Source organism: Sturnira hondurensis, unplaced genomic scaffold, assembly GCF_014824575.4.
Source record: "Sturnira hondurensis isolate 20B ecotype Veracruz unplaced genomic scaffold, ASM1482457v3 Scaffold0022908, whole genome shotgun sequence".
In the NCBI taxonomy this organism is placed as follows: domain Eukaryota; kingdom Metazoa; phylum Chordata; class Mammalia; order Chiroptera; family Phyllostomidae; genus Sturnira; species Sturnira hondurensis.
Window position 1 is genome coordinate 3,930,675 of NW_028095539.1, and position 23,048 is coordinate 3,953,722.

General features: G+C 57.2%; 3 protein-coding genes across 9 annotated transcripts in view; 2 read left to right on the forward strand and 1 right to left on the reverse strand.

The window, feature by feature from the left end:
* Positions 1-10,504, forward strand: part of STXBP1 (syntaxin binding protein 1) — a 62,761-nt gene extending 52,257 nt beyond the window's left edge. Inside the window, exons 18-20 of one of the 2 annotated variants that reach the window (XM_037036698.1) lie at positions 3,030-3,184; positions 4,667-4,792; positions 8,566-8,641. In XM_037036698.1, the coding sequence (XP_036892593.1) occupies positions 3,030-3,184; positions 4,667-4,776 (265 nt within the window). In that variant the 3' untranslated portion in view covers positions 4,777-4,792; positions 8,566-8,641. Of the gene's footprint in view, positions 1-3,029; positions 3,185-4,666; positions 4,793-8,565 lie in introns of both variants that reach the window. The other variant, XM_037036699.1, reaches the window with a different exon arrangement.
* Positions 10,505-15,298: 4,794 nt separating this feature from the next.
* Positions 15,299-21,344, forward strand: CFAP157 (cilia and flagella associated protein 157). 3 transcript variants are annotated; one of them, XM_037036703.1, is made up of 9 exons: positions 15,299-15,492; positions 17,378-17,649; positions 18,281-18,434; positions 18,881-19,148; positions 19,475-19,605; positions 19,835-19,985; positions 20,360-20,505; positions 20,663-20,849; positions 21,152-21,344. In XM_037036703.1, exons 1-9 carry the CDS (start codon positions 15,329-15,331, stop codon positions 21,221-21,223), a joined length of 1,545 nt encoding a protein of 514 aa, XP_036892598.1. In that variant the 5' UTR covers positions 15,299-15,328; the 3' UTR covers positions 21,224-21,344. The 3 variants fall into 3 exon arrangements, with proteins under 3 accessions (XP_036892598.1, XP_036892595.1, XP_036892597.1); XM_037036700.1 differs by lacking the exon at positions 21,152-21,344 and having other exon boundaries at positions 20,663-20,990; XM_037036702.1 differs by lacking the exon at positions 21,152-21,344 and having other exon boundaries at positions 20,363-20,505; positions 20,663-20,990.
* On the reverse strand, positions 19,697-23,011 carry PTRH1 (peptidyl-tRNA hydrolase 1 homolog). 4 transcript variants are annotated; one of them, XM_037036709.1, is made up of 6 exons: positions 22,820-23,011; positions 22,232-22,451; positions 21,874-21,973; positions 21,696-21,741; positions 21,338-21,597; positions 19,697-20,266 (listed from the first exon to the last, which is right to left on the reverse strand). In XM_037036709.1, exons 1-5 carry the CDS (start codon positions 22,913-22,915, stop codon positions 21,415-21,417), a joined length of 645 nt encoding a protein of 214 aa, XP_036892604.1. In that variant the 5' UTR covers positions 22,916-23,011; the 3' UTR covers positions 19,697-20,266; positions 21,338-21,414. The 4 variants fall into 4 exon arrangements, with proteins under 4 accessions (XP_036892604.1, XP_036892603.1, XP_036892602.1 ...); XM_037036708.1 differs by having other exon boundaries at positions 19,697-19,979; positions 21,874-22,042; XM_037036707.1 differs by having other exon boundaries at positions 21,874-22,042.
* Between the last annotated feature and the right edge of the window lie 37 nt (positions 23,012-23,048).

The window sequence follows — 23,048 nt, forward strand, 5'->3', positions numbered from 1 at the left end:
CNACCAAGCACTACCCGTACATCTCCACCCGCTCCTCTGCCTCCTTCAGCTCCACTGCTGTCAGGTGGGTGAGAGCCCCTGAGCGAGCAAGGGGCAGGGGTAGGGCCGGCTCAGGCTGGACGGTGGCTACTGAGCAGGCCCACTGTGGGCGCAGGCCAAGCCCTCACCGTGCCCACCCACGAGGCCCTTTCGCTCTGGCCCCTCTTCCGCTGAGGCCTGTTCCTCGCTCCTCCCTTCTGTTGCTCCGCCGGAGCCACGGCAGCCTCCTCACTCTTCCGTGAACATGCCAGGCTTGCTTCTGCCTCAGGACCTTCTCACGTGCTTTCCCCTCTGCCTGAAATGACCTGTCCCCGATACATCTGTGTGGCTTGCCTCCTATCTCCTTTAGGTCTTTAATCAAGCATTACCCTTTATGGCCCTCCCTAACCACCCTGTTCAAAGTTACGGTGCATCAGTGTGCCCAGTAGCACCACCCATGTGTAGCTCAGGAGTAGAAACGACCCAGACGTCCATCAGCTGATGGACAGTAATCAGTATGTGGTAGATTCGTACAGTGGAATAGTGTTTACCCAGAAAAGGAATGAAGTGCTACTGATCCATGCTACAACGTGGATGAACCTTGAAACATTTTGCTAAGAGAAAGAAGAGATCACAAAAGACCACTTATTGTATGGTTCCATTTATGTGAAATGTCCAGAATGGGCAAAGCCATAAAGATAAAGTAGGTTAGTGGTTGCCAGGGACTGGGGATGGGAGTGGGGGAATGGGGAGTGACGGCTGATGGGTATGGGGTTCTTCTGGGAGTGATTAAAGGGGTCCAAGCCCTGGCTGTGTAGCTCAGTTGGTTAGAGCACTGTCCTGATACACCGAAGTTGCGGGTTTAATCCCCAGTCAGGACACATACAAGAACCAACGAGTGAATGCATGAATGGGTGGAACAACAAAATCTGTGTGTGTGTGTGTGTGTGTGTACATATAGATATATAAAAATAAAAGAAAATGGTCTAACACGGACTATGGGGATCACTCACAGTTCTGTGACTGTACCAAAAACTATCGTGTTGCACACTTTGGTGAGTGAATTGTACGATACGGGAACTATCACTCAATAAGGGTGTCACAGAAAATAAAGAAAAAATCACAACCTCCCCACAACGCTTCCCCGTCCCCCCGCTTTATCTTTCTCCACGGACGCCACCACCACTAGTGCGCTCTTGTACCAGCCCTGCGTGCTGCCAGCCGCCCCGACTAGAAGGCCAGCCTCAGGAGGGCAGGGATTTGTGTTCATCCTCGGTGTCTAGAACAGGTGCATTGTCTTCCCTTTTGACTAATGGGTTCGCCCTAGTTATTAACCAAGAAGGGGATGACTGCCTTGTCCACACACAGCCACATGTCTCAGACCCCTTCTTGAGGGCAGTTTGGGAGCCCGGGGTGTACCGGGCTTCTGCCATGTGCTGGCGCGGCTCAGACGTCTCTCAGCTTCAGGATAGGGTGGCCAGTAGTCTTTCCCCGGGCCCTTCACTCCGTGTGTTCTTGGTCACCCAGGGTGCCTGCAAGGCCTGTTTTTCAAAGCTCTCCCTCTCCTTCTCTTCCTTCCTGGGACCACTGGGAGCCTGCCCCACTGTGCCCTTGGGTGCCATCGCCCCAGCCCGCCCCTGGGACTGCAGCGCCTGCAGGCGCAGTTCACCTGCCAACTCTCTTCTTGCCTCCTTGTCCGTGTGGTCCAGGGTCCTCCCTGACCCATGGGCAGTCTGGTCCCTTCCCTGAGATGGCAGGGCACTCAGCCGGAGTGCTGCTCTGTGTTTCCGATGTGAGGGCTTCACTTGGCTCCTGAGGGCAGTCAGGGTGAGCATGTGAGCGTGGAGCAGGTGTCACCAGCTCCAGGAGGGTGTCTGCTGGTGCTCTGTGACGTGCAGTTCCCAGGATTCACTTTAGGACACTTGCCCTTGCCTCTGGGCCCGCCACCTCCTCTCCTGCCCCCCTCCTCCTGTCTTCACTCTCAGGCCTTCTCCTGGGGGCGGAGGCCTTCGAGGCCGTGTAACATTGGCTCCGCCCCCATCCCCACCCCCAGCAGGCAGTGCAGGCCCAGTGTTTGCTGCAGAGTCAGAGTGAAATACAAAATCCCAAGCAGCGCCCCTGGCAGGCTGGCAGGCGAGGGCAGGAGGTCGGATAATCACTCAGGCACAGAGGGTGACTGTGATGTTCCCTGTGTCAGCCCCCTGTGTTGGCCCCCTCGGGCCCCAGGGCCTCCAAGAAGCGGAACGGGGCTCTGCTGCTGTTGTAAGTCAGGATGAAGGGCAAAGAGGTCGCTGTCCAGAGGAGACTGGCTCTCCTCATTTCATTCTGTGCTCTCCATTTTCTTAACCTGGAAAAGGTGAACATCTGTTGAGGAAACCCAGCAACAGAAGGGGGTCATCTCTTCCGGGAAGCCTTCCCCAGTGGCACCTGGACAGCGCTCAATGGCCCTGCACTGCATTTGTCACTGAGCGCAGTCAGGGCCTGCTTCCTTCTGCCACTCTCTGCCCGCTCACCCTGGTTAAGCCCTGAGCCTTGGTGCGCAGGGGCTGTGCCTGGGGAGGCCCTGGCCCAGCGGGGCTCTCGGTGCACGTCTGTGCGCTGCAGCCGGGCCTTGGACTGTGCTGCTGCTCAGCACCAGCAGTCTCCCCGCCGGACGGGCCGAGAAACGCACACACCCGGGGTAGACTCCCAGACGAGCACTGTGCTGGGGGAGCTGTTGAACTTAACAACGTGTCCAACCGTGAAGCTGACCTGAACTGGTCTGCTGCCCCCGTGCTCCTAAGAGAGGAACTCAGTCACGGTCACGGCCCCGGCACGCAGAGTGGTTCTCCAGGCAGCCAGGGCGCCTGGTATTTTGCACTGCAGTTCAATTCACAGCACTCACTACCCGTCTACTCTGTGGTCAGTGGGTGCAGAGCAGTGTGTTTGTTAATGAGTCTGGGAGGTTTGAGGCGGTGAGTGTGAAAAGTGCAGATGAACGTCATTAACCTCTCTATCCCCTCCCCTCCCAGCGCCCGCTACGGGCACTGGCACAAGAACAAGGCCCCGGGGGAGTACCGCAGCGGCCCCCGCCTCATCATCTTCATCCTGGGAGGCGTGAGTCTGAGCGAGATGCGCTGCGCCTACGAGGTGACCCAGGCCAACGGCAAGTGGGAGGTGCTGATAGGTGAGTGGGCGCACTTTCCAGAGGGGAGGGGCCGCTTCACTGCACTGTGGCTCCATTCCATGCTTCGGTGTTTCGTTCTGTCCTTCACTGTCTCTTGCCGCCGCCAGACTTAGCCTGTGGCAAAAGCTAGAAGGGCGAAGGGTTCCTCCCTCCCGTCTGCACTGCCTCCGGATGGACAAGGGGCAGCTGCGTGTGGTGGGCAGTGCCTGAACTCAGACCCCGCCGGCCCCAGGCTCACTTTCCACCTGCTACCGCCCTGCGGGTCCCCTGGGGCATGTGCCCCACCTCTACAGTCTACCACCTCCTTGTCCAACCAAATGGGGCTGAGAACACCCGCCTCCAGCCTCCATCTAGGCCTGAGGCGGGACTTGTCAGTGTCCTGGCATCAGTGAAGAGAAGGGGAACTCTGACCCCGACCGTTACCTCTTGGTCAGAGGTGGGCAGACACTGCCCACCATGTCAGCCTGATGGCTGGGCTCTGCTGAGGGTCCTCCCTGCCCGGTCCTTCTATTCTCTGGGTCGGTCACGCCCTTTCTGGTGTTTCTGGGTGGTCTCCAGAGGACACCAAACAACTGCAAGAGCTGACTTACAGCAGCGGGCAATTCTCCTCCCTTTTCCCTGCCCGTAGGCGCTTCCACAGTTTCTAGGGCTGGAAGGGAAAGAGTAAGCTGGGGAAAGCATTGCCCTCCCCAGATGTTTTCCTCCTTGTCCCATCTGCCCCTAACGAGATGGAGCAGCACGCGCCTGGGCGCCTCTTGACTGTAACTGGCCAGAGGCTGTCGACACCTACTGCCCAGCGGGTCCTGCGCTGTCCCCTTATCTTGGTAAGATGTGTCGGTTTTGTGCCTCTGCTTCGGTGTGACCAAGCACAGCGCCCCCGAGGCTCTCAGAGGGAGCAGGGTCTACAGGCCAGTCCGTGTGGCCGTGGCTGGGTGTCTCCAAGATGGACCTGGCACTGTCCACCGCCTCCTAGATGCCACCGCTCAGTGGGGGGATGGGCATCCTTCCTCCCTTCCCCACTCCCTGAAGCTTCCCGTCTGGCTGCCATTTCCCCCTGTACTGTTTATCCCTCTTTGTCATGTAGGCGCCGGGATGAAGCTCCCTGCGTTCCCTGCTGGCATATGTGTTGCATGTGTGTGTTGCATAACCCTCAGCTCAGACGCAGCTGGGCAGAAGCCGTCAGAGTCAGGCTTGCGGCTGACCCGAGGTTCCCCGCTGCGGGGGTGGGAGCTCTGAGGGAGGAGGGGGCCCACAGATTCACAGAGGGCCTGGCTCTGATAGCCAACGTCCACTGGGTTGCCTCGCCCGCTTTGTGCATGCCAGCTGTCCTTGCCGTGCGTGTGCATGTGTACGTGTGCATGGGCGTGTGCAAGCACCTTGCTTTCTCACACCTTGCTGGCTGCATAAAACGTAGGCCTAACGTGGCATGCTCCTGTGACGTACCTTTGTTCAAGCAGTCAGCTGGCCTCTGTTCTCCCACAGGTTCTACTCACATTCTCACTCCCACCAAATTTCTCTCGGACCTGAGACACCCCGACTTCAGGGAGTCCGCTAGGGTATCTTTTGAGGATCAGGCTCCCACGATGGAGTGAGAGCCAAAGAGACAAAGTAAAAGCAGCTTATTACAGAAAAGAAACTCTTCCCCTCGGAAGGGTTTTCTTTGATTATTCCGTCACTCTTTTTTATTTTTTCCTTTTTAGTTTATTATTTATTTGACTTTTCTTTAACAAGAAAATGCTTGCAGTTCTTAACACCGATTGAAAATGTGTCCGATGCTGCCTTCTCACACCCTGCCGCGGGGGCCCCTGGGCCCCGGCTCGCCGGCCCCCTCATGCCTGAGCTGCCCGCTACTCAGTCCGGCAGCACAGCCACTGGGGCTCGCCCCGAACACAAGAACAACCGCAGAGGGGCTGGGAGTTGAGGGATGCCAGAGGTCCGGCACCCGAGCCTGCAGGCTCGGGGGCGAGTGTGTGGGCACCCCAAAGAGAGTGCACCGCGTCCTGGTCGGGACGTGGGGTGGGCACTTCGAGAAGGCCAGCAGGCATCTGAGGGGCGGCCTCGTCCAAGAAGGCAGAACCCCTGTGGAGACACCCGTGGGCTCTGATCACAGGGAAGGCTGAAGGGCAGCGTGAGAATAGGCAGTGGTAGTTAGACATGCAGCTGCCTCCTTCCGGGGACAGGCGCTCATCCCGAGGAACAGTTTCTAGGGTCGTGGGGTCACAAGCCACCATGTCCTTGATGAACTTCAGCCATCCATGGGAGGAGCCCGTGTCTCATGTTCCTCTGGGGCAAACAGCACTTGCTAGTCATTTGCTTTTTCAGTAATTGCTTTTATTTTCATTCCCCTGTGATCCTTTTGAGAGTAATCACACCCTCGCTCCCTCTGAGGCCTCCTCTGCTCTTTAAGGGGCGGCTGCTCTCTCCCGCCACACCGCCCCTCATCTCAGTTACCCCGATTTCATTCCTGCCCCCCCACCCCACTCTCGCCTCTCTTCTTCCCTCCTGCACGCGGGCTGGGGACCCCCCATGATGAACCCCAGTGGCAGATCAAAACGGAACTCCACTGGGACGTCAGCCGGGCCTTGGCCTCGTTGCCCACTCTGTGAGGAGGCCACATCTCGTGGGCCCGACCTCACACACTCCATTGACAATGGACCCTGAAAATGCCCCCTCCTCTTGGGCTGAGATGTGGCCTGGTGGGTCTCAGAACGTGAGTCACCTGGGAAGAATGGGGACCGCAGAGTGTGGAGCACAGGGAGGCTGGGTCAGAGGGTCCCAAGGCTTCCCCAGGCTCTGACCATCTGCAGTGCGGTGATTCAGGTTGGTGACCCAAACTGTGCAGTGCTCCCCCTCGCACATACTCCCTGGGGACATCCAAGGAAGGGTCCATCGGAACCTTGCCTGGGAGGCACAGAGGGGCTTGTGTATGGGAAGGGGGTGTGCCCATCTGTAGAGGACTCGCTCTCAAGGTCGGACCGTTTACCTCCTTGTTTGGGAGCCCCTTGGTGGGCTGGTAACCAGAGCCGTCTGGTTCTCTGTGCAGGTTGCAGGCGCGTGGGTGGCACTTACCCCGAGATGTCCTTGAAGGATCAGCAGGACAGATACTGAGTCGAGGCAGCCACAGTGGCAGGCCACTGGCAGGTCTGAGGGAATCACAAACCCAGACCCCACGGGCTCCTGCGAGGCCCCGGTCTAGGCTCCCGCCTCAGAAGAGGCCTCTCCTTTGCAGCCTGGTTCCCTTGTTTTAGGCTCAATCAGCAGAGAGGGTCTTAGCTGCCATCAGAGCAAGGGGAGCACAAAGAGACTCTGGTCATACATCTGTGGCTTCTGAAAAGCTCTGTTGGATTTTAGAGAGTTCAGGTGAAAAAGCGAGGCCCAGGGCCCTGATAGCAGGCGGGTCAGAAAGTGGATTAAAATCCGACTCCTGCCCTTCCACTGGGATTGTCCAGGTGACCACAGGCTAGGACTGTGCGGATCAGAGCGTTGGCGAGCGGGGGTTGTCTCCTCCCACGCACTGGTGTTTGCAGTAATGTAGCTTTCAAGGCAAGATGCGTTTTCTTGCTCAGCAGTGAACAAGCGTGCCCCACGGCCCCATGCACAGGCACTGGTGTGTGGCTTTGTTTCTCCCGGAGCTGAGCCGGGCACCCCAGGTCTAGGGTGGAAGGCAGGTACCACAGCCTCACTAGAACCTCAGCTAATCACTCCTCTCTTCGCATCGTCTCAACACGGAATCTGCTCGTTAGGCGTTCACCTCTGCGCTCTGGGGCATGTTTTGAAAGTGCCGGTCGTCAGGGACTTGCAGAGGCTGCCAGGGGTCGTGAAAGGGGCCGGCTGAAGGCACTGGTGCGCATCAGCACTTGCACTGGGGAGGAAGGTTTTGGTTTTCTGCATCAAATGTTTTGCCTTATTCTGGATTGGGGTCAGACAAGTTTCGTTTTTCAGTGGGGCTGAGATTGTAATCTGAATTCAGAGCCTACCCACCGCCCATCTGTAAGACAGCCTGTGAGCCTCTTCAGGAATAGTGGGCAGACGGGTAAGGTCACAGCAGTGGGTCTGCATCGGAGGAAAGGAGCATCACAGTAACACCCAAGGACGTACCACTGACTCCCTGTCGCGTTTGCGGACGGAGCCACAGGTGCACAGAATAACGAGTCAGTTGTAGAGCTCGGGGGTGTCACGATCAGCAGATGGGAAGTGGCGGTGACAGGTGGCTGGGGGTCGAACTACAGAGGACGGAATGTTGGCAGAAACCTCTCACTCCAGGGGAGGCTTTGCAGGCTTTCTGCTGGCTTGGACTGACCAGCGGTCACGGGCCAGCTGAGCACGTAGTGGTCGAAGGCATGGGGCCCCCCAGTATGTGGAGTCACGCCCGCAAGCCAGCCAAAGCCCGGCCCTCTCTGCCCACCCTCGGGTGGAAATCTGGCATCCCGAGGTCTCTGTGCCCCTCCTCCCAGAAAGGCCAGTCCCTGCCCGCATCCCCAGGGAGGCACATTTTCAAGTACGGATTTCTTTTGTTCAGTTCTCTGCCACCGGGACCTCTTTCTTTGGAGCCCGCCGCTGCATGTGCGCGGGCCTCACGCGTACATACACACGAGTCGCTTCTGTTCTGTTTGAGCGAGTCCATGTCCAACCCACACGATCCATGCATCTTTTTTTACCGTACTTACTAGATCTCTCCTTACGAAAAAGGACTTCATTTACTTTTATTTCTTATTTTTGCAGTAGAAGTTTATCTAATTCCATTAGCCTAAATTTTTTGCAAGCATTTCTAATCTCTTACAATGCACGGTGTCTGCAAGGTAAGGCCTCAGGTACCCCGGCCCCTCCCTTTCACACCTGAGGTCCCACCCACCACGGCAGTGCCAGCCAACTGGCTCCAGAGGTCAGTGACTTCCCCCAGGGTGTTCTGCCCATGGACTTCCTGCCATGCACCACTCTTTCCACACACAGGCCCCTCATAACCCTGCCCGCCCCCAACCTTGTCCCCTGCCCTGTGGTATGGAATTCCTCCCCCTGCCCCGCCCCCCCCCCCCCCCCGCCCCCGCTTCACCTCGGAGTTCACAGTGCAGCTGCCCTGTCCCGTTCCCGTCCCCTGCCAGATGGCGCTGAGCCCTGCGCAAGGGGCACGCTCCTTCCCTGGTGCAGCCTGGGGCCCTGCCTGAGCCGGAGGATGTGTTCTGTTCATCCGCAGCCCCCAGTGTCTCCCAGGCCCGTGGTGGCTTGGCCCCAAGACCCAACTCCCAGCGCCCCCTTGCTTCCACTGACCCAGACCAGGGTGGGGGTGGGGAATGGGTACACATCTGGGAATCCAGAGGAGCAGGGAAGGAGAAAATGTGCCAAACCAGAGCCGGTGAGCTCACTGTCTTTTCTGCCTCCCCCAGGATCCACGCACATTCTCACCCCACAGAAACTGCTGGACACGCTGAAGAAACTGAATAAAACGGATGAAGAAATAAGCAGTTAAAAAAATAAGCCACCCCTCCCCAAAGCAGCCCCCCCTTCTCCCCCAGCGCTCCGCAGCCCCTGCTGCTCTCCGCCTCCATTACTTTGCTGACCCTCCCTCCTTCCCTTCCTCTGCACGCCCTCGCCAGCGCCGTTGCCGCTGAGTTCTCGTGTCTAATGATGCCCTCTTCTCATTTGAAACAAAAGAAAATGATGCATTGTGTTTTTTTTTAAAAGACTCTCTTCTACACGCACCCTGAGAGGAGAAGCCCGTGTGTGAGGGGCGCGCTGCAAGGGCGAGCAGTTTCGGAACTGTTCAGAATGAATGGACGCCTTCTCCTCTAGTTAGGATTCTGGGACCTTGTACATAACCCCGTGCGACTTGTGCAGATTGCTTGAGTGTGGGATGGCAGCTGCTTGGGTGTTTTTAAGGGCCTGTCTTGGGTTGTTTCTGTTCTTTCTGGGACTCAGATGCCAGGAGTATCGCAAACTGAGGATAGATCTGTCCTCTCGCTCCAGCTCCTGCCCCTCGGTGCCCACTCTCATCCACATGAGCTGGGTAGTAAAGCTAAATCTCGGGGGGGGGGGGCCGGGGCGCTGGAGCTGGAACTGACCTCTTTGCTTTCCCTGGGGGCTCGTACCCTGGTGCTGTGGCTGTGGGCGGGGACCAGATGTCCACCTGAAGTCAGGCTGCGTGCCACTGGCGTTGTGCCTGTCACGCCACCTTCCCTGGTCCGTGTCCGCAGCACTGGGTCCTGCGGGAGACCTTCTGCGGTCTAAGGCACCGTGCCCAGACGAGGGAGGCGCAGGCTCCCGCTGGGGACCTTCGTCTCTTGAAGAAGTGGTTAGGCCTGATCCGTTTGACCAGAGCGGGGTCAGCCTGGGTGGAGCTCAAGGGTCAGGAAGGAACTGGAACAGAATGGATTCTGCGTTCTGTTGAATGCAGGCGGCCGGTTAGAGGGCCCTTTCCCATAGAGATGGCCTGTCCCTGAAGACGCCAGACAGTCAGACGGTCAGCCCACTGGATTTAGACCGACTTCTTCCCACCCAGATTATCCTCAGTTTAAGATACTTCCTAATATTTTATTTTTTGTAATGCGGGGTCATGTGCCATTGTGCTTGTGGAGAAAATGATCATTTTATTCTCTGTATAAAAACTTAGCTGTATAAAATTTAGCTCTAATGCAAAAATTAAAGAAGCAAATGCCGGCAGGATGTCGGGTCATCCTCAAGACTCAGCAGCTCTCGTTCTCCGAGAGCGAGCGCGCATTCGTTCTGCTGCTGCGGTCATGAAATACAATGACAGTGGAAGTCACAAAAATGTCCCCTGTCCAGCCCCCTGCCACCCTTTAACTCCTGCAGACCGTGTGTATATTACTGTCTCGTGATGTCGTTGCAAACGTGATGTGTGCTAGTTCAACGCGGCCCCCGCTCCCCGCCCGAACACGCCCCCGCCCACCCAGTAGGTGCACTGTGGAGTTCTCCCCTGGAGGCTCCGGAGTCTCTCCGCCCTCGGCACCCGGACCAGTGTCCAGGTCTGCCCCCGCCTCAGACAGCCCCCTTCCTTAGGGCAGAGCCGCTAGGTACTTGCGTTGGTCGTTTCCTCACCGTGACGGCTTGTCTGTCCCCTCCCCCAACCAGCAGTGCTCACGCTTCAGGACCTTGTTTGTCAGACATGTTGGTTTTCCTTTCCTTGTTATTTATATAAAAATAATTTATCAAAAGGATATTTTAAAAAAGCTAGTCTGTCTTGAAACTTGTTTACCTTGAACTTACCCGAATCTCAGTGTTTGAAAGTATTGAAGCACAAACATGTATCATCTCTGTACTGTTCCGTACAAAAGCACTCAGTCTAATAAATAAATACATCAGCGCCCATTCGGTGTCTGTGGCGACTCTTGACTGGTGTTATCGTGGGAAGCGGAAGGAGAGAGGCCTTCGCAATGGTCCGCGGCAGCGGGGCCCAGCCGCCCGGCCCTGGCTGGGGCTCTTTTGGATCGGGTAACCGTTACTCACATTAAGATCTACAGCCATCTCACGCCTGGGGGCAGTCCGTGAAGCTTGTCTTGGCCCTGGCAACAGCAAGACACGGCCTGTGGATGAGGTGGCTCTTCCCTCGCCCTGTTCTCCCTGTTGAGAACATCTCTTTCTTAGAGCCCACAGGGCTCTGCCTTTGCAGAAGCTCCCTACTCGAGCATGCGGGGACAGTCTATTTAGGGCGTCACTTCATCGGTGTCACGGCTCCCTTCCACTCCCAAGGCCATGCCAACTAGCCTTCTAACCAACTTCCTTCTAGATCCAAAGCTGGTGCCTGTCCTGCTGGTCTTGAAGGCCGTTTGTGACACAGAGCGACTGATGGGTTGGGTCCGGCCTGGGCAGCAGACCACCAAGGTAGGGCCAGGTCACACTGGGAACCTGCTAGAATACCGGGCACAGGGCAGCGGGTGCTTTGCAGGGACTCCGCCTTTGTCTGCAGTCACTCGCTCATCCAAACCCCGCCTCCTTCACTGCAATACAAGATCTAACAGGTCAGGGCTGGTCAGTGGAAGCTGTATGTCCGCAGCTCAACTGTTGTCTAGTAGGACCTGCCTTAGGAAGGTAGTGGTGACAGTGACCATCTGTTCAGCTGCTGCTCCGTGCCAGGCCCCTCAGGCACCTTGTCTGTTGGGTGGGCCCCCTCCCGTGTTGCAGATGAGGAAGCTGGGGCTCAGAGAGGTGCAGTAACTCACGAAGCTCACTCCCACTGCGGAGCGTCAGACACTCGTCGTCTTGTATCCCCAGTTGCTTCACTGGTAACCAAAATGCCTTGGAATGAGATCCAAGCTCAGAATTTTTAAATTCTAAATTGTCCTACTTTTAGCTCACGATAAAGCAAAGTGAACACTATTGTTCCCTCATCCCAGGGCCGTCTGTACCCTCCAGACCCAGAGCAGTGGCTTGCTGCCCTTGACTGTTCTGACACCCTTTGATGCAGGGGACCTGGCGCTCTCTCCATTACAGTCCCCCTCTCCTCCACCCAATGGCAAACAAGGCTGGTCCTTGTTACGCTCCTGCCGAAAGTCCTGGTTTCCCAGTTACACAGCTCAGGAGGAGCCTGCAAGTCATTCCTCCAAAAAGCCCCTAGTGGTGTTCAACACTCTTTGAAGGGGAGAGGGTTCCAAAACAAACCAAAGCAGATAGCGCTGAATCCGTAAGGAGCAGTACTAACCTTGGACAGGTCAGCGAGCTGCAGCCTGTCACTTGGCCTTTCTGGGAGCTCAGGTCCAGGCTGGGCATCTCAGCCACACCCTGCTGAGGGGCCTGTACACCCACCTTGGTGTGACAGCAGACATTCACTCCTGGGAGGCAGAATGGCAGCGTGACTAGGAGCACAAAGCTTGGCATCAGGCAGGCCTGGCTCAAACGCACAGGACCTCGCGGAGGAACTTTGTCCCCTCCCGTGAGAGGTGCCTGTGGAGGGGTGGTGCTGAGCTGAAGGATAGTTTTGCTGGATGTAAAATACTTGGTTGATGGTTTCTCTTTCAGCATTTTCTCGTTCTGCTGCCCCTCGCCTCCATGGTTTCTCCTGAGAGGTCAGCTGTTAATTTTATTGAGGAGCCATTGTATGTGATGAGTAGTTTCTCTATTGCTGCTTTCAAGATTCTGTCTTTATCTTTCTACAGTTTGACTATGAATTGTCTAGGTGTGAATCTCCTTGAGTTTATTCAACTTGGAGTTCATTGAGCTTTCTGGATGTGCTTGGTGTTCACCAACCTGGAAGCTCCCCAAACCCCATATTTAGGACTTGTTACAGAGGTTTCACCAGGTGGGATGGTTGATTAAATCACTGGCCGCTGATCATTGAAATCGACCTCCACCTGTTCTCTTCCCAGAGCTCCAGGGTGGGGCTGGGGTGGGGCTGGAGTCTACTGAAGGTTCTAACCCTCTAGTGACGTACTTGGTCTTTCTGGGGAGCAGCCCCCATCCTGAGGCTGTGCCCAACTTGGGAAATACCTCATTAGCATAAATTCAAGTATGGTCCAAAAGGGGCTTGTTATAAATAACAAAAGACACTCGGGAAATTTTTCAAGAGCTCTGTGCCAGGAACCTGGGGGCAAATATATACATAAAATATAGTAGTATAGTATTGTGTGTGTGTGTGTGTGTGTGTAAATACCACAGCAGATAAGTGTGGGTCATTGCTCAAATACCATACTCATTCTTAGGGAGATTTCGATTTTTTTTGAATCAATGTCTTTCTATTTCCTGTGTGCCCTTAGAACAATTTCCAGACACTTTAAATCATTGTTTCTTTAAAAAAAATAATCTTCACCACTTAAATTGTTGTTTTACTAAAGGGAAGGTGAATCAAGATCCTTCCTGTGTTATTCGGGAATTTCTTCCATGTGTGGTCTTAGTCAGTAAGCAGATGTTTACCAAGTGCCTACTATGTGCCAACTTTCATCCCAAACTCTGGGGATGCAGTCACAAACAAGACAGGCTGGGCCTCACGAACTCACACTAGTGGGAGGTCGTGTTCTCTCCCCCCCCACACACACACCTGGATAAATGAATCTGTCAGGCTGTGTGCTCCACAGAGGCAGGCAAGGTGTCGGCATGTTTAATGATGCCCCCCCCCCCATCTGTGTCGGGCGTGGGCTTCCTTCACTCCAGGGCCTTCAGAGCCGGCGGTGTCCCGGCCTTCAGGCCACTGTGTGCACTTCACTGCTCCTCTCAGAAGACTCAGATCACAGAGTCCAACAGCTCCAGCAGCTCTGGGCCCACCTCCACCAGTCCCCAGCGTGGGACACAGAAGGCAGCTCAAGGAACAGCAGTGAGATGGTGCCCCTGGGGAAGGTGATGATGACCTGTGGTCCTGTGGTCCAAGCTATGGGAAGACTGCAACAAACTCAAGAAAGGGGTATCCTTCAACCTGCAGCACCCCCTTCCCCACCCCCACCTCCTAGAAGGCNGGGCGTGGGCTTCCTTCCCTCCGGGGCCTTCAGAGCCGGCGGTGTCCCGGCCTTCAGGCCACTGTGTGCACTTCACTGCTCCTCTCAGAAGACTCAGATCACAGAGTCCGACAGCTCCAGCAGCTCTGGGCCCACCTCCACCAGTCCCCAGCGTGGGACACAGAAGGCAGCTCAAGGAACAGCAGTGAGATGGTGCCCCTGGGGAAGGTGATGATGACCTGTGGTCCTGTGGTCCAAGCTATGGGAAGACTGCAACAAACTCAAGAAAGGGGTATCCTTCAACCTGCAGCACCCCCTTCCCCACCCCCACCTCCTAGAAGGCGGGCCAGGAAGCTCAGGTGGTCACTCTTGCCATGTGACTGCAGCCATATTTATGAGCCTCCCCCTCCCTGCGAGTGCCCACAGGAGGGAGTACAGTTCCCAGAGCCACAGCTTCTGAGGGCTCCCGGCAGCCTGAGGGGCTCCTGAGCGTGCTGCCCACCGTGCTGGGGATCAGAGCTACCAGGGAGGCACGAGGAGGGAGAGGACAGCTGGCCAAGGCCGGGCACCGTGGGGGTCCTTTGCCTGGGCTGGGCTCCTGTGGGGGAGCCACCCAGGTCAGGGAGGAGGCCATGTCCAGCTGAGGGGGTGCATTGCTGAGGACTAGGGGGCCATCCCCACGTCTTGGGCACTGGGTCAGGCCTCTCTCCCCATCTGCGGTCCAGAGCAGACTCGAGCCTGCTTTTAACCAACCACTACTCCAACTTCCCTTGCTGCCACAAGTGAACACCCACCTCTTGTCCCCAACCCCTCCCTGACCCCAGGCACCCACTGCAAGAGTCCTGCTGTTGATGAGATCTAGCTGCTCAGACCACCCCCAAGTGCTGAAGTAACCCCGTGCGCCCCCTTGTCCAGCCGTCAGACTTTCAGGTGGACCACATCATTCCTGACTAGTGTGGGGCCCTAGGACAGCAGGGAGGAAGAGGGCCTGCCACTGTCCCGGGGAGTGCCTGGGCCACAAGCATGGGGGGAAGAGCGATTTCTCTGTTGCAGCCCCCCCCCCCCCGCCCCAGGCCAGAGCTACAGAGCAGGCCTTCGTTTGCCAGGGTCAGCACGGGGCAAACGGGACACTTTCCAGAGGGCCTTTAGAAGACCAAGCCGGCATCTGGACAGGCCATCCTGGGACCCCAGTCGGGGGGGGGGCCTCAAGGTATCAGACGTGCTAGATGGTTGCACCTCATGCTAGAGGTTGCCCCCTAGCATGTCATCAGTTTGGCTCAGATAAAAACATAAACAATAAACATCTATTTCTCCCATACTGCCTCCCCACCCCCTTGGCGGGGACCAAGAGAATGATTCTGTGCAGCCCCATCACCAAAGAATTAAGCTGGTCTGAGGGGCTCCTTGATTTGGGGGTCAGGTGGCCAGCCTCCTCTGGTCACAGAGGGGTAGGGTGGTGATTTCTAGGGCTCAGACCCACTGTAATATTCCCACATGACTTACTGCCTCGGGGAAGGGCTCTTCCCAGAGCTCAAAAGAGTGCTGGGCGAGCCTAGCATCCTTGTCTCTCAGACACCCCAGTCTAGGCGTCTTTGGAGATGCTGCCAGCCTTGGAGGTGGAGGCCACTCGGCACGCCAGCCTTGCCAGAAAGAGGGCAGGGCCCCTTTAAGCCTTGCCTCATTCCCTCAGTCTGTTGCTATGTATGAGACCAACTTCCTTAGCAACCACCTGGCCTTTTAAAGGAGCCCTGGAGTAGTGGTGGCACCAACCATGGCTCCAAAAAAGAAGGCAAACAAGGGGGCCAAGGAGCCCGAGGTCAAGAGGAAGAAAGGTGGCAAGAAGGATCCTGGCACGGCCGTGGACCCAGCTGTAGTTGAGGAGCTCCGGAAGTTCTACCACATCCAGATCCGAGACCTAGAGGACAGGCTGGCTCGGTGGGTGGGCTGGCCGGCGGGCAGGCAAGGGGTGGGGGCTGGTCTTGCTTCGTCAGGAGCTTGGCCCCGGGTGGCCACTGTGCCAGGTGGGCCAGGGGTGAGGGGTTTCTCTACCTCTGCCAAGACACCTTCACTTGCCCATTTCTCTTATTTTCAAACTAAGTTTCCTCCCAGTTTAATACACTAGCTACCGTTATTTTGCCGTGTATAATGCATGCCCACATTTTTGGCCCAAACTTTCAGGAGGAAAAAATCTTTCATTTTAATTTTTTAATTCAAGTATTTATTTATATTTAGAAACACACCCGATTATCATATTCCAGGGTATTATTTTGCCTACAGATAACATTATTGCTTTCTAGATTATACTTTTAATGCATAAGCATAAATAAAATAATTAATATAGCCCTGGCTAGTGTGGCTCAATGGATTGAGTCCCCAGCCTGTGAACCAGAGGGTTGCTGGTTCAATTCCCAGTCAGGGCACATACCTCGGTTGCAGGCCAGGTCCCCAGTGGGGAACGCACAAGAGGCAACCACAAAATGATGTTTCTCCCCCTCTTTCTCTCTCCTTTCCCCTCTCTCTAAGATAAAATCTTTTAAAAAATTATATAGATATGGAATTAGTACCACCCATGTATAAAGTGCATCCTTATTTTTCCCTCAAAAGTTTGGGCAAAAAGTGTGCATTATACACAGCAAAATACGGTAAGTCTCAAAATGCCGTTTAAAAGACAAACCCCGCTTTGGTAACGCGTGGTTCTTGCCCACGGCTGTTGCAGGTACCCCAGGTGGGTCCTGTGCTCTCAGTCACTGTGTCCTTGAAACAGAGCCACGAACATCATCCCTTGGCTCAGGGAGGGGAGGTCCCCTTCAAGAGGAAGAGGTGCCAGAATAGGAGCCCTGGCCCCCAACTTCTGTGCACCCAGCTGCTTCCTTGTCCATAAAGTGGGTCATTCTGCTTTGGGTACTACATGGCCAAGTGCACCACAGCCCTTTCTTTAAAAGATGGTGGCTGGGTAAATGGCAAAGTAAAACATCCTTCCAAATGACTTCTACCAATGATTCCGTTGGAAACCAGTGTCAGTTGTGCGATACTCTTAACTCACAAGCTGCCTTCAGGCTGCGACGCCAGGTTGAATGTATTTAGGGAAAGTGCATTGAGACGGTGATTGGGTACTCCCTACTTGCCAAGCCCCTCTGCCAGGCCCTGAGAATACAGTGGTGAAGGGGGTCAGCCATCTGCCCAGTGAAGACCGGCACACCAGCTTTTGATGGCCCAGTGGGACAGGGCCAACCTACTGAAGGGCACCCAAGAGAGGGTCACACTCAGTGGACAAGGGTAAGAAAGACAGCAGGTGCAAAGGTTTGGGGCTGCCAGGGCAGGGAGAGCATGGGCTGGTCAGCTGTGGCTGCAAGCATTGTGGTTGAGCCTAGATTTGGGGGTCAGATCAACACCAGTGCAAGTTCTGGTTTTGCCACTTACTAATTAGGAGTCTCTTCATCCCTCTGAGCCTCCGTTTCCTCCTCTGTAAAATGGGTATCATCTTCATAGTACTGATTTTCTTTCTGGACTGTTTTGAGAATTTAATACACACTGAATACCTACTACGCACCAGGCACCGTCCTAAGTGCAGGGGACACAGCTGTGAACCCCAGAGACGAAGGCCCGGCCCTCATGGAAGTTACATTCTGATGACGTGATGAACATGAAGCACTGGGCAGACAGTGGCTGTGGTCATGAGTACAGATTGGGGGGGACAAGGCTGGACTCCGCCCGGGAGGGACCACGCATGCCTCTCCGTGGGAGAGTCCTGTGGAGCATGGCCCAGGGGCAGAGCCCTGGCTTGCCCAGCCCCTGGAGCTCTGCCCTGCCCTCAACACAGGTACCAGCGGAAGTGGGATGAGCTGGTTGTGCAGGACAAGCTGTTCCACCAGGAGTTCGAGCAGCTGGCCAACAACAAAAAGGAGGTTGTGGCCTTCCTCAAGCGCACACTCAACCAGCGGGTAGATGAGATCACCGACCTCAACGAGCAGCTCCAAAGCCTGCAGCTGGCCAAGGAGATAGAGAAGGATGCCTTCGAGGCACAGCTGGCCCAGGTGCGCCACGAGTTCCAGGAGACCAAAGACCAGCTCACCTCAGAGAACATCGTCATTGGTGAGGGACTGGAGGGTACACGCCGTAGTGGCCGGGAGCCCAAGACTCTGGCTCTCTGGGTTCAAGTCCTAGTGCAACTGCAAGCTCTGTGGCCTTGGGCAAGCACCTCTCTGACCCTGTTTTCCCACCTGGGAAGGGGGGCTAATACATCTACCTTGAATAATAGCCATGTGCTGCTTTCAACACATTATCTTCCATAAGCGTCCTAGCAATCCTACAAGGCAGGAAATCTCCCCCGTATTTTAGGTCGGGGAGCACCTTAAGGTGACGTGTCTTGGCTAAGGTCACCCAGATGGCAAAGGCTGCTCTGAGGCTTAATTACAACATGAGTGCCTGGCCCGGAGAAGGTGTTCAACTTGATCAGCCGTTGTCAGTTGCTTTCATGAGGGGAATGGAGGAGAATGTGGAGGAAGTGGAATGCGAACAAGTCTTTCTGGGATTAGTGGAGGGGGGCAGGTGCTTTCCAGACTAAGGCAGTAACTGGGTGTGGGGCAGGGGTCCAGCCCCACTTCACCAGAAACCACAGGGCTGGCACGGGGGGAGGGGGGGGCATGGCCCCAGGCCCTCGCTGCCCTGGGGCCCTGTGCTCCCAGGCAGCCCCTCACCAGGCCTGTGCCCTGTGGTGGGGCAGCGGGGAAGCTGGCAGCCCTGGAGGAGTTCCGGCTGCAGAAAGAGGAGCTCACGGACAAGTTCACATCACTGGAGGACCAGCTGCAGATGCAGGAGAAAGAATTCAAGGATTATGTGTACAACCTGGAGAAGAAGTCGGTGCTGGACAAGGACAGGTGGGCAGGCCAGGTGCTGGAGGGCTTCATCAGTAGGGCCAGGCACAGCCCAGTCCTCAGCCCTGTTTGCCTTGGCTTCGAATTGGGGGTGCTGCACTAGCTCCTCAACTCCCCACCCCGCACTCCTCGATATCCTGGCTGGTTTGTGGAGGGTGGGAGAAAATAGCCATGTTCCCCAGCTCCAGTCCTCATGCTGGCGTGAGAGGATTCCTGAACGGCCTTTTGCCATGTTTTGTGACCTACATCAGGTTTATTTCATAGGTAATACATTGATTTGGTTACAATTCCAAAGGTACCAGGGTGTACAATGAGCAGCCTGCTGCCCACAGCCCACCCCTCCTGGGGGAAGAGCAGAGGTGGCCCTGAGTGCTCTGGGAACCCCTGAGTAGGAAGGGGGTGCCTGGGGTTTGTGTCCGACCCCCTTCACTCCCACCCATCCTGACTAGAGTGAAAAAGGAAGTCATTCAGCGTTTGAACATGGTGGCCACCGAGTTCCGAAAGGTGGCCACTGACCAGATGTGGGACACGACGAAGCGGGCCATCCTGGAGAACAATGCTGTGACCCTGCAGCTGTCCAAGGTCACCAGGCATGGCATGAGGCTGCTGCAGGAGAACGACCAGCTCAAGGGCGCCCAGGACAAGATGTCCAAACAGCTGGAGCTGCTGGAGGACATCGTGAAGGCCATGGCCACACATCGCAGACACTACCGGCAGGTGTGCCGGCCAGGTCCTCACCATGTTTGGCACCTGCAGCAGGGGGACCCGAGTCACCAGGGAGGCAGCTGTGAGGGCACGGGCCTTTTCGGCAGGGGCTCCAGGGTGTTGGCCCCAGCTCTAGCTGTTCTTTACTCAGTTTAAAGCCCCATAACATGTGGGAGTGCAACCCACTCCCAGAGAGCTGGGGGCTCTGCCCACCTGCTGCCCAGAGAGGCAACCTCTCTGTGCAATGAGTGAGCCCTGGCGGAGTCTGGAGCTGGGGGAGCGGGACTGGCTGTGGGCCCGCAGTGGGCCCAGGGCATGCCACCTGCACACTCCTGCAGGTCATCCTCAGGCTAACCCAGAAGTGCCACAGGGAGCAGCAGGGCAGAGAGGAGGCTGAGCAACTGGGCCTCCTGCTGAGCCAGCTGGAGCAGAACCTCCTGCAGCTGCAGAAGGACAAGGAGGCACTGAGGTGCGGCCCACAGAGGGGTGAGCGGTGGGAGCAGGCGGGAGCCCATCTCTTCATGGCCCCGTGACACAGGCCAGCGACTTCCCCTCTCTAGAGAGGCCTCAAGCCTTCCTCTGTCAAACAGGCTGAGGCCTAGGGCTGGATGAGGGTCCCTGTGGGCTAAAGAGCAACGTCAGGGCCCAGTGCTTCCCTTGGAAGCAGGAGGTGACTGACTCATCTGGTCTGGGACCAGGTGCCAGAGAGACCAGCTGAACCTGCAGATGAAGCTGCAGCAGGCCTGCGCACAGCAACTGCAGCAGGAGCTGACCAAAGAGCGGAAGGTTCGGGCAAGCCTGGAGACGGCCCTGGGCCAGGCCACTGCCTTCCTACAGGACATCCTGCAGGTGAACGAGAAGTGCGTGACAGTTGGGGGTGGGGGGAGTAGGCCAAAGACAGCAACTGCTCAAAGGTAACTGGGCCCTGTGGAGAAGCCCCAGCCAGGGCCAGAGGCCCCACCTTTCCCCTGAGAGACTCCTGGCAAGTCTGTCCCTTTCTGATTCTGTGATTCAAAGATCCCTCCAAGGTCTGAAAGAACTGGAAGGAATCCTTCTCGGAGTTCCCTGGAAGGTCGTGAGCCTCAGTCTTCCCATTTGGAGAGTGGGTATCCCACCACAGCCAGGGAACACTGTGGAAACAGGCACTGGGGTTGGAGTTACCAGAGGTGGGTGTTGGGGCCATTATGGGCCTGACCCCCACGACCCACCCTGACCCCTACCAGCAGAGGCGACCCGAGGAGGACAGTGACTTTGATGTGGGGTACCACCTGCAGCACAGGCAGATGCTACAGCAGCTGCTGGCCATGCTCGGCTCAGCCACTGCCCTAAGCCCCCAAATGGAAAGCCAGTCCCAGGGCCCCAAGGAGAGGTGAGTGACTTTGTGTGACCCCAGAAGCAGCTATGGGACTTGTCCAAGGGCTGTCCTCAGTGTCCCTGGGCCAGAATCTGGGCTCCCCGAAGCCCTTCTGAACTGCAGCTCCTTCCTCCATGAGATGGAGGCGATGACACAGGCCCCCTCCCCACAGTCCGTGCAGCACCCAGCCACCCAGGGCCAGGCCTCTGCAGCAGCAGCTGTTGGGCATCAAGCCCTACCACCTGGGAGACCTGGGCCTGGTGCCCCGCCGGGCCCAGGTCCCACCCAACCCCGAGGACCTCAGGCTGCTCTCGCACACCACCCGTATGAGAGTGCTCCACTCGCACAAGGACTCGGAGGTGAGCATGCCCAGGGCCCCAGGGACAGCAAGACGGTGGCCGCCCTGTGCCAGTCGCAGCCAGTCGCCCTGTGCCGACTGCAGCTGTGTGGCCTTGGGGACATGGCTAGACCTCTCCAAGCCGCCACTTCCCCGTCTGTGAAATGGGCCAAAGAAAGATGTGGCGAGGTCTCCGTGGGCCAAGGCACACCAACACAGCTGCTGGGAGGGGGTTGCTGGGCCCTGTGGGCCCCTCCCTCTTCCACAGGGACAGGGGAGGGTAGGAACCCCCTGAAGGGCCTCCAATCATCTTGAATCTTGCAGATCCACATCTCTGGTTCTCCAAAAACGCTCAAAAAGTTTAGTTTGCCTGAAGTTTCCCTACTTTCCAAGTAAGACACGGAAAGAAGACCAGCTGCCTACCCCGAGAATGGACCCACCCAGCCACAGTCCCCATTAGTCAATAGAAGGCCTGGAGCAGCCAAGATGAGCTATATAAAAAGTGGATACCACAGGCTGGTGTGGCACCTCTGGAGTGGCCAGGTGTGTGGGCGTGGCAGTCGGGCAGGCAGCCATGTCCACTGGTGTCAGGAACCTGGCAAGGGCCCCTGGCTTCGCTCCCGGATGTGGTCCAGGAGCAGGTCTGTGGCGCGCTCCAGCAGTGGAGGCAGCAGCTCCTGCTCAGAAGGGGAGAAGCAGCCCAGCACGTGGGCCTGCACGGCGTCAGGGTGCGTCGGGCGCCCGATGCCAACCCGCAGCCTGGGCATTGCCTGTGGAGGAGCAGAAGGGCTCAGGCAGCTTTGGTGAGGAGTGTTGGGGCCCAACACCCAACCACCCCACCCAGAGCAGGCCAGAGGGGCGGACTCACACTGGAGTTGAGGCAGCTAATGCAGGAACGAACTCCATTGTGGCCCCTTCAAGGATATGGGAGGGGCAGTCAGTGCTTCCTTGCGTCAGCACCCCCGCACCCTTCCCAGCCCACGCCTACCCCGCTCCATTTGGGAGGCCAACTTCCCTACCCCAGACAGACCGGCTCAGGGCCTCACCTGGCGCTTCCCCCCAGCTTCAGAGCCAGCTTCCCCAGGGGCTTGTCCAGCTCATCGTGCACCAGGTAGACCTCCTGGGCAGTCAGCCCGAACAGCTCCGCTTGGCACAGGGGAAAGGTGGCCCGGGTTACTGCTGATCTGCCCAGAAGGGCGTTTTCCCAATTCACAGCTCCCATGAGGAGGGGCCGAAATTAACCCCACTGCCCATTTAAAGAAACTGACGTTCCCACAATACCCGAAGCCATGCGGCAGCTGGAACTCAACAGGCACCTGGAGGGGAATCCGTCCGCCTCAGCCCAAAATACCCTCTGGCCCCCACGCCCTCAAGACCCGCCTGCCCCTGGTACTCTCAACTCACTCGCCTGGGCCACGCTGCGCCCGTTCGCATTCATGAGACGCCGCGGCCGAAGCAGGACCAGCTGGGCATCCCCAAGTGAGGCCAGGGCGAGGTCGGCGGCGCAGCGACGGTCTCGGACCCAGCTCTCGGCCACCCCCAGCCGCCGCGCCAGTTGCCCCAGCACCGCCATGCCCACGCTGTGCCTCGTGCCCGGCATTCCGGGGTTCCCCAGGCCAGCCACCTGCGGGGGACACCAGGGAAACTGAGGTCCGGCAACTCTCTCCACCCCCTATCTCACAATGCCCCTGGGACCCAAAGCAGAAGAAGGGAAAAAGAAAGCAGGAACGGAGTGGGGAAGGGTCGCGAAGAGGAGGCCCGGAAACCCTGGAGACTCCAGAAGGCTGGGTGGAAACCGGTGCCCCGCGGGCGGCGCAGGCAGGGCGCCACGGCGCAAGAGCGCAGTTCCTGGAAGTCTGGAGCCGCGTGTGTATCGGACCCACTTCTAGATAAGAAAACTGAGGGAACTGGAGGGGCTTTGCCCGGGAGACAGTGGCAAAACTGGAGTTCGGCCCCGGGGGCCCCTACGTCGCCGCCCCTCACTCCACTCACCAGCCACCGCTTTCCCGGGGGCCCGGGTTCCAAAACGCACCGGCTCATGCCGCGACTCAGCCGCAACCCCGCGCGCCAGAGGCCAGGCGGCGGCATGCTGCTGCTCCCATTCACGGCCCCTCCCTGACGTCAGCCACCCTCCAAGCCAGCGTCCAATCCGGAGCCGGCGACCCGGCCGCCATGCTCCTCAGGGGCGGAAGGGGCGGAAGGGGCGGGGCCGTGTCTAGGC